General features: G+C 44.2%; 1 protein-coding gene across 1 annotated transcript; it reads right to left on the bottom strand.

The window, feature by feature from the left end:
• Positions 1-78: 78 nt before the first annotated feature.
• dy (transmembrane protein dusky) lies at positions 79-10,028 on the bottom strand. The gene is made up of 3 exons (XM_034338122.2): positions 9,156-10,028; positions 5,995-6,079; positions 79-3,142 (listed from the first exon to the last, which is right to left on the bottom strand). The coding sequence occupies exons 2-3, from the start codon at positions 6,037-6,039 to the stop codon at positions 1,439-1,441; spliced, it is 1,749 nt and encodes a 582-aa protein (XP_034194013.2). The 5' UTR covers positions 6,040-6,079; positions 9,156-10,028; the 3' UTR covers positions 79-1,438.
• Between the last annotated feature and the right edge of the window lie 555 nt (positions 10,029-10,583).

Genomic DNA, 10,583 nt, shown 5'->3' with positions numbered 1-10,583 from the left:
AATTAAATATTATATTATTAGCTTTCGTGTGCTATTACAAGCTACTGACTATTGCTTTATACATTTGATCTTGATATCTTGTATTTTTTTTTTTTTTTTTTTTTTTTATTAAATAGATAATTTTTTTTTTAGCTATGTACCTTCAGATACACTTATTAACTCTTTTGAACAGCGGAGTCTGGACCAATTGTGACTGAATTGTAAATGTTTAATTTTTGAAGAAACAGTGTAAAATTTAAAAAATGAAAATAATATGAAGTACAAAATTAAATGAAAATTGGGGCTCTATCCATTGTCCGTCGTCCAAGGGTTAATTACTAATCTAACGTTATAGAAAAATGAATATTATTTTTCCTTACTTACACATGGCAACACACCTTACAAAAAAATCACTTCACTGAAGTGAAATTCCTATTAATTCGAATGAAAAATGAATAAAATCGAGCTAATATTTTTAATCATTTCCTGATAATCACCAGCTGGTTACAAGTTCACAAGATACAGCGTATAAAGCCGAACAAATTTGGAACATTAAATTACGCATACAAATAAATAATATTAAAACAATAATATCGTCAACAATATTAAAAGAACAAGAAAACGATAGTTTTTGCTTAATGCGTAGACTATTCTCTCGCAGTATTTCAGCCTTAATCGTAACCGAGTTACACGCGCAACGGTTAACGATTGGAAATAAAAATACCCAAGTACCATGGTCCCGAAAATAAATGTAACAAGGGAGTCGCGAGCGCAAAGTGTTTGATTATCTTTGACTAAATTTCTTTTGATGTCTATACACGGAAACGCCTGTCAGGGCTTGAGCGTAAGTTTCGTTATTGCGAAGAAGCACGAATCCGTACTGTTCGATCATTCTCGATCGTACACGATACACGTAGCAGAGAGTATCCTATTTTTTATTTGATTTATTACGAACGGATACTCGGTCTGGTACGTGGTAATATACAGAATCGTGCTTACGACATTCTGTAGCCTCTACGATTACCTGGAATGGCGCGACCAAGAGGACCGGTTTCTGCGACATCCAATGAATAAAACTTAAAAAATCGTCTGCCAACGGTCTCGATCGATCGAACAAATAAATATAACAGCTAAGTCACCAGAATGTATACTGTACAAGTATCGAGAATCTGGTAACGTTTCATTGAGCAACTCTCCATAACAAAGTGGGTTAATGCCTGTCTAACTTTCGATCTAATGAACGAACATGCTACACGTTCGCGATGATACGTAATATATATATATATATATATTTTTTTTTCCTTTTCAGATAATTAAACGCTAGGAAAGCAGTGGAACGGCGTCGTACAGGAAATGTACGACCCGTATGATTCGATGATTCTTCGCGCGATGGAAAAAGAGAAAAAGTTGCATCGATCGACAGCGTACCGTTTGCTAAACTGCCGCGACCGTTTTGTACCTACGAGTAAAAACACGTCCTAGTCGACTTTTTTGAAGCGTTTTGTTCTCCATTGTAATACGTCGTAGCCTTCTTAGCTTTTCCTGAGAATGGTCTTAGACGTAGACAGAGGTAGGTGGAAAGTATACAGGAGGAAAGTAACACGGCAAGAAGTACTATGAGAGTAACGGCAAAACCTGGGGTAGTCATGCAAATCATAGCCGCGTTCGCGGTATTCTCGTTACGTACGGGAAACACCATCGTCGGTCCATTAGCTTCCTCATTGTTCGAATCGTGGATGGAAAACGTTAGGTCACCGGTGGATACCACCCGTATTATTCGATTCACTCCGACCGCCTTTTGCGGTGCCGGTACTATTTCTCGGGATTTTCTTCGCCTCTCGTCCCTGGGTCGTCCAGCTGCCGCCTGCAAATAAGCTTCCAAGGGAAGTGGAACAGGAGGCGGAAGACCGTAGCTGGAATCGGGATGTCCATTAGACGGTGGATGATGATGATTCTCCAGAAGACCCTGCGATTCCAACAGCAAAGGGGATTCGGAGCATTGTTCGGGGCATTGGTATCGGCATATCTGTATGGTGCATTGAAAGTGTACTTCCATCGAGTCGGGGAATTTGAATGCCTGGAAATGAGCGTAGGAAAGCACCGAAGCCGAGGCGCCGAAGTTTTTGATCTTGGTGAATCGTGACATCAGCTTAGGCCTGGTAATGCAACCTCTCTGATCTACCAATTGTATCGGGGCTCGTTTCCCATCGTGAGCCATGCAGTTTCTCACGAGCATATCGAACTTCGAGTCGTCGTCCTTTATCGCGAGTACCATCGTCATCGTTTGACCGATCTTAACCAGCCCTGATACCTCCGACGCCCATGGACCTTTACCGACCTGTATTTGCATCCAGCAGCCGACGTTGTCGCCGGCGAAATCAGCTCGCACCACGTCCAACATGTCGACGGGGAACGGACGGAAGGTGACAGATTTCTCGTACAAATCGTGCCACGTACACCGAAGTTTACGCGCTTGGTCCCAAACTTCTTGAACTTGCGGATCGTACTGCACCACGATAATGTTCTCGAAGTACGTGCCCGACCCGGACTCGGCACCGTACCCGTATAAACCATTTTCCGTGTTCCCGGCTGTGCCACATGCGTGTATGCTAATCTCGAAGTTGACCGACGTACGTCCTAAACCCGCCGGCAAGTGCACGCAATTTACGTTGCTATAATGGCCCTTGCTGAAGACTATACCGTAGAACGGTTTGTCGAAGCCGAGATAAACTTTCATCAGATTCTTCTCGCACTTCACGTCTAGAGAGATGATCTTCGGCATGTCCGGCGTGGGTGCCGGCCAGGGTTCCGCGCCTACCGCTGTGCTAATACCACCCCCCGTCGTGTAGATCTTGTCAATCGCTTCCGACGGCGTCTTCGAAGGAGGCAAAGGAGGCGGCGGACCGTGATAAGCGACGTTGTGATGCGGTCTTGGATGTGCCATACCCAGACCACCTCGACTCGGTGGAAGCGGAAGTGGATGCCCTCGCAGCCCTCCCGGTTTGTAATGATTACCACCTGCGTCCTTCTCCCCTAACGATTCTAACGCCAACTGATCGGAACTGTTTATGTCGTTGTCTTGCCGATTCAACGCTGAATTGTCGTTCCGGTTATCCTCGCCTGGAATCGCCTCGACTACCTCCACATCCTCGGCTCGAGCCAGCTGCGAACATAAAAACGAACCGCATCGTTCAGTACCCGTGTTCCCATGCAAAGTAGGTAGTGAAATATTTTGTAGAACATCCATCAAGGGGAAAGGGATAAACGATGAGAAAGCGTGAAAGTAGATTGACGCTGTCGGGCCACATAATTTGCAGACGTGCAAGTTCTTTAAGAACGGACCGCTTTTATCCCGGACGAGATCACCGCACCAGCGCACCGGTGCAATCAGCGTATAACCGTGCATACGTATTCACCTGAATTATCGTGTAACGACCCCGGTGAGTTGACTCCGCACGATCTTGACGAAAGGATTAACCGAGCCTTGCTAACCTGTGCTAACGAAACAGGTAAAACGTCTACATCTACAGAATAGCGTCAAGAATCCTGATACCATTTTCAACTTATTTTCTCCAGTTGAATCTCAGTTTTCACTGGGTAATAAATGATTATAATACTGAAATGGATGTCACGAAATGACAAGTTTGACCGACAGACACTGGACAGGTAAAAGTCTGTTGATTCGTGCAAAAACGGATGCATTTTTCATCCGTTGGCCTCTTGTCACAGACCGAAGATCCGCTCAAAGAGCTATCTCCGGTCGTGCGCATTCCTCCTGGCCAATACGGGAGACAACAGACCGTCCGATCAACAAACCCGTTCTGACTGTTCGTCGAATGACGGGTTCGGAGGGGCAACCAAACGACGGAATAGGAGCATCTCAGCCTGTTCACCAGTGTAGTCGCTGATTGCGTCACTCCTGACCCTGGGGCATAACGGACCACCCGTGTCTTTAGCCGCAGGTCAATCGGCCAGCACAGGCGCTTCGGATACACGTTCGGTTTTCCGTCTCTGCCCTCCAACGATTCCGACATCTGTTTATCTCCTCGTGGCTTTCCAGCCAGCTCGTCCCATAATTCGACGAAAGCTTACTGGGTCACCTGTGAACGAACCCGTGATGGATTTCGATGACAGCGGTACGTAGTCGATCGGAAAAGACGATGACCGTCCTTCAGACGAAACGGTTTTAATTCCCTTTGAATCTTAACCCTCCGACGACGGACCATCTAGAGAAGCCCAATTTTCATTTCATTTTTTACTTCAAATTGTGTCCCTTTTGAAAATTAACTCCTTTCGAGGATTAAGCTTTGAATAATTTTTTGACACGAATTTTTTACTACGCATGAAAAGAAAATGAAATTATCTACGTAAACATCTACGAGTGACCCAGTATCTCGAGGAATTTCTTCTACATCTTAGAAGGTATTTCATTCATTCCTACTGCGGTTCATTCACTCGAACGACCCCGTGCAGGGACCATTACTCTTCGACCCATGTTACCTGCTGTAATCTTTCATGGCTAGCCGTGATATACTTTTATAGGTGAATACAGAAAGATAATAGATCAAAAGTATCCCTTACACATTACGTATTATATTTCATTGATTTATCATCGAAAAGGAGCAACCTTTCTTCGAACGCGATCGTGAAATATTATGCACGATGTACATCTACATCGTACCAGGTAACAAAATAGAAAGTTGTACGGCAGAAGTAGGTACGAACGAGGGAGCCATTCATTATGTCTGCAACATTTTAACGTGCCACTTTGCGAACGCGATTCCAGAACAGAGGCAAAACGTTCTTTCCAGCCGGTAAACGTGAATAATTGCCATGATACTTCGCAACTCAGCATGCTGTACAACTTATTAAGCGTCCGTTGATAATTAATAGAGTCTAATTTACATGCTGAGCTCTATTTAAAAAGAAATGAGAGAACCGTAGCAGATTCGGCGTGTCGCGTGTAAAATTAAATTTCCCTTTTCGCCGAATCGCCGTTTGCGTTCTAACGACCGCGATAATAACAGACGGGCGGTATCATTAATTTCGATCGGTGACAGAAAAATATTTAAAATGTTCCACCGATCCCGAAGAATGAACGCTGCTCGAGCAACGGGTGAAGGAAGGAAAAGGATAAAAAGAAAAGAAAAAAAGGAACAGGTAAGGAACGAATTGAAATCGTGTCGGTCCCCAAGAATGCAGGGTGGGAAGGTAAGATCACGGAACCGGTCGTTTCGTGTGCGATTTTTGCGCGCAATCTTGTAACAGCGATTCGTGGTGAAGGCCCCGACGACGGTAAAACGTTACTTTGTAGTAGACGTGGATGAGCCGGATCGGAACGCAGCGCACCATTTCAAGACATCGAGCGGGCCTGCGAGTCGCCCTTAGCTCTGGGTCAGAGCACTGGGTAACGGCATTGCTGGCTATGTACCCAACGCGATATCTGGGTTATAATGTAGTAATTACCCACGCAGACACATCGACCTACCCCCTTTGTAACGTTTGCCGCGTGCTTTTTCCATGCCTCCGCACCGTTTTTTCGACCACCAATTCGATGCTCCGCATACATTTTTCTTTTTTTTTCTCCCTCTTCTCGTTCTTCTTTCTCGTTCAGTACCGTTTATTGAAGGCTGAATTGTTTCGGGCAAGGAACGCGATGTTCGAGAGCGTGAAACGACATCGAAGACCACATTTTCGGGACTACAGGAAATTACTTGCGCTGCTTGCCGAGACCATTAACGTATTTGATGCGTTGCAGTAAACGATAAAGTCATTAGCGCGAATGATGCTCTGAGTGTTTTAAACGATGCACTTCTAACCGGAGAGAAATTAGCGGAATTTTTATCGCGGATGCGAAAGATATTATTAGCAAGGTTCACTGCAAAAATTCGTTTCAAAGGTGACCTACTTTTATCCTAATTATCCCTTTATTATAATCATCATTTTTTATCACAAAATAATTCAATCTGATTTCTTGAAAAATTATTAACAAATATTAGAACTGTAGTTACTTACCCCCTTCAATAGGAGACTGGCTAAAATGAAGATTCGCCACCGCATACCGTGTTAGTGTCCACGGTGGAGTATTGTAAATGCACAGCTGAAAAAATAATTTCTTTTCTTAAAAAACTATCTCCAATTACTTAGAAGAAGAAGAATAGAAACTCTAATCATTCTAAATAAGTGTACTAATGGAATGGTGTAAGTAATTGTTAGTAGAAAATGTTGAATATTGAACGAACGAACCGGTCCATCATTGGACGCCTCGCTCGTGTTTAATCGCCAATTATCAGAGACGCTCGCCTCGTGCGACCACTAGGCCACCTGTCCCAAATTCCTGCCGAATGTCCGGGTTTTCGCTCCGTTACCTCGTTGTACTCATGACACCAGACTGCCATACGATCGACAACTATACGTACGAACCGAATCCACCCGAAATCGTTGACGCGTTTCGGAAAATCATCGATGCTTTTATACATTCTGTCCCATAATGCAAAGAAACAAATTATGCACCAAAAAATAATTGAGAAAAATATAGAATGAGATTTCATTTCAAAGAATGAAAAGCAATTTCACTATTGTGATCGTGATGGTTTAAAAAATATCGAAAAGAAGATTACGTAGATCGTCACGATGGAAACGATACTCAAATAACGGTGATGTGCATGCGTTGCACGTATTCGAGAAATTTCAGTCTACCTCCTCAGACGATCACTTAGCCCGGTAAATGTTTCCTGTGACCACTTAATGGTACGTGTTTTTTCGAAAAAAAAACAAAAAAAAAACAACTCACGATATACTAGATGACTCGAACCATGAGATTTGTGCGGTGAATTCGAGATGCACAGACGACGGTGTACGAATGTAGGCAAGTAGGTTTTCACCTATCGGCCTTCAACGTTCGTACCGAATCCACTTACGCGGACCCAATGCTAAAACCGTCCCTGACGATAGATTTTCGTTCAATTCCAGGTCGGACCATAGACGATACGTGCGAAAAATGACCGATTTGGGATTCGCGGATGGCAGGGTATTGGGAATTTCTGAAAAGCCATGAACAACACCTTTTTCGAATCCCTCTCTATACACCACGCGAATCAACTCGACCATGTTTAATCCTATTCTTCGAAGAAATTGTACCGATAAAATCTGTTCTGTTATTGTTCCAGATCGAAAGTGTAACGCGATCACAACGCAAAGATTCGTACATTGTAGCGTAATTAATACGTTCCCTTGTGAAATTGTGTGCATTGAACGCATAGATGGTTAATTACGATCCAGCATCGGTGGATCTATGTCGAATTCCGTTAGAACAATGATGTTACGAGCACTCGTTTTATTAGGTACCAGCATACATTAGTTATTATTCCACTTAGCGATTCGTGCCACGATAGACCGCGACACCTGTTCTTTCTTTCACTGACGGGACCGTGGTTGAATAAAAATCACCGCCGGCTGTTTACACGTCCGTTGTTCCATGCTAACCATGAATCGGGCACGCCGAAGATGTGGCATGGTGCCAAATACATATAACGGTTCCACCGGTGTGGTAATTCCGAAGTCAGGCATTCGCATAATGAGTGCGTACCTAATAGTGACCCATATAGAAAGCAGTCGAAATATCTTCTCGTTCCCCTTTCCTTTTGATCGGCACACTTACAAATCAACGAAGGCTAACATTTTTAAGTTTGCACGTTGAACTCTTCTACTATTGAAATGCGTAACGGGGTTTCGAACGTTGAATACCCCTTCTTCCTTTTTTCTTTTAAGAATAACCAAAATATGAAGGTCAAGTAAGTAAAAAAGACTACTTGTCGTTTCGACCGAATTAAGGTATTTGGAGGACCCTGGCTACTAAAACTTTAGAGGCCCCCTATTTGGTTGAAAAATTGAAATTTATTCCCAGGGTGAATCGTGAGCCAAACTTATAAATCTGAAGTTAAATAGGGACCACCGTCCGAGGGTTAAGTTAAATGGAAGGCTTAGAAGAGGGCCCCTGGTAATCCGGCGCTTCTTGTTGTCGTCTTAACGAACTGAACGTCTAAGACATGCGAAATTTGTTCGTTCCAAGGTGGGAATAAACTCGTTAGTAATCAATGATAGTAAGACTAAGAAACGGATGATAAATGGACGATCTACATTACTCTATCTGTAATATAACGAGCGTATGGTAATCGAGCGTAACGAAATAAACTGACAACTTGATGGCAACTCGATGCACTTTCGTTGTAAAGGTGTCGCATTGCTGATCGATCGTAGAGATAACTGGCAATCGATGGCACATAGTGAATGAATATCGCATACCGTTATTACCGGCCACCAATCCACTTTTCTCGTTTACTATGCACTGGAATTTACGACTATCGTCATTCACGATCTAGTTGCTCGACCACGGTCAACCCCGTTGTACCTTTCCGTAATAACGATAGAGAAAATCAAATAGATAATCTCGACGTGATACAAGTATAGATCGACGACCTCTACCCCCCATTTGCCTTCAATGTTGCATTCGAACAGCAACGTGATTTCTAAATCAAGATCTAACGTCATCGCTCGCACGAGTTCCGTTTGAATGAGGGAAAAAACGTTAAGTGGTAGAAAGAGATAAAGAAAATAAAATGGTAAGATGCGCACACAGATGTCGATGATTTCCATACTAACATCGCAAGAATAGCATCGAGCCAGCATCAGAGCCGACAGCTGTTGCTCACATTCGATAGAATGAAAGCGTTCGACCACGTGGTTGACTCTAATGCGGTGCATACCCTACGGCACCTCGTACAATTTTCTCCAGGACTCACAGCTCCTGTTATTACCGACGCGTTAGAGCAACTGAAACGACGATGGCCTCGCTGTAAATAATAGCTTAATCAATGATGCGACGATAATTGGATTATAACCGAGACACACGATAATTACTCGATAATCGGTGGCATCGTATGATAAATACATCCGGAGAATACCGTGTTCGATCGCTTATCTGATCGTAGAACGACATAGCGTCGATTTAAATCTAATTGAAAGTTCTCGTGTTGCAACGTGCATCGAATACCCATCGAGTTACATCGCTTCCTAATGATTCAACAACCGACTATAAATCTCCTCGTCCTCTTACTATAGCTTCAATGAAACACAGGATGAAATTGAAAAAATATATATATATATCTGTATCTTACGTGTATTCAATTAGGAAGCGGACGTGAAGAAACAGCGTGGTTGGTCCCGGATTCCGTGTCAGAAATGTGCAACAATGAACAGAAGGAGAATTCGATGGACGCACCTCACTGATTGAAGCACCATGTGCCGAGAAATCTCCGCGTACCCGCGCGGTCGGAGGCTCTCTAAAGCACAGTCAGTTGATCTCGACCGATTTCAGTGGCGGAAACGGGGACGAAACCGGCGATGAACGCGCGAAGAGGTAGGACCGAAGAGACGTTTGGAAACCGCTTGCGGCCGACTGATGCTCTTCCGAACGACTCGTTAAGTGTCGTCGGAGGCTGGCCGTGCGACTGGACTGATCTGCTCGTGTTTACAGCGATCAGCCACGATATCTGTTCGCGGCAGCTAGAAAGACGCGTTGCCGGCCTGGCTGGGGCTCGATGGTGCACGCGAGAACTCGTGGACTCGGAATGGGGTACACCTGTCCGATATAGAGAGTATACTATAAACGTGGCGGCCCGCCCCCTGACCCAGACACACGGTACAGTTATATAGGTCCCTCACGAACCGGAGGATATCTCTTCTCGTACCAGCCACACTCCTGACGACTACGACCACGACCACGATTCTTGTGGACGTGGTCGCGGTCGTGCTCCTATTCGTCGTTCTTGTCCTTATCGTTGTCCCTCTTCTCGCTTGTATGCGTGCAACTTGTCGCCAGACGTACGACGCGACGCCCGTCGAGACGCGCGTCCTTAAAGTCTTTACGTCTGCCTGCCACCCTCGTCTATTAGATGCTACTGAAATCAATTGATAACTTTATACATCAGGGAAGTAGGGTTTGGAATATCAAGTACCATGGTGGTAATTCTTCTCGAATCCTATCTCCGGAAACCGGCTTCGATTAGCAGGAAGATCGGAAACCTCGAAGTTGTACAATAAACTTTACGTCTCCATTTAGCCGTGTAATGCACTTTCATTCTAATTACTCGTGGCAATGGATGTGCATCGTATGTATCGACCCGAATAGTCGGGCCGCATAGCATTATGGTAAATGATTAGTTAATTAAAGTTTGAAAGCTTAACAAATTTTTACCCTCGCCGCGGCAATATAACGAGAGTCTACTGTAATATTATTATTGTCTGTGATTTTGGAGAGAGCGTGCGACTTCCAGTGCAATGGTAAATGTGCATACATGCAGCCAGACGTATGGATGCAGTAAATGGGTGAATCAGCCGACAGTCAACCGACCGACCGACCGACCGACCGACCGACTGACCGTACACACATTGCTGACCTATAGGTGAGTACCAGCCGGTACTCGTGCTTTTGTGTGCAACAATGGATGGAATCTTATTAGCAGCCATCATTATTCGGTTTCTCCTCTGTATATATGGCCAGAGACGCACGTTTTCTGAATAATACCAATAACAATGAACCGAGT

This window comes from Osmia lignaria, chromosome 11 (assembly GCF_051020975.1).
Source record: "Osmia lignaria lignaria isolate PbOS001 chromosome 11, iyOsmLign1, whole genome shotgun sequence".
Taxonomy (NCBI): domain Eukaryota; kingdom Metazoa; phylum Arthropoda; class Insecta; order Hymenoptera; family Megachilidae; genus Osmia; species Osmia lignaria.
This window is presented reverse-complemented; position numbering and strand designations above follow the sequence as displayed.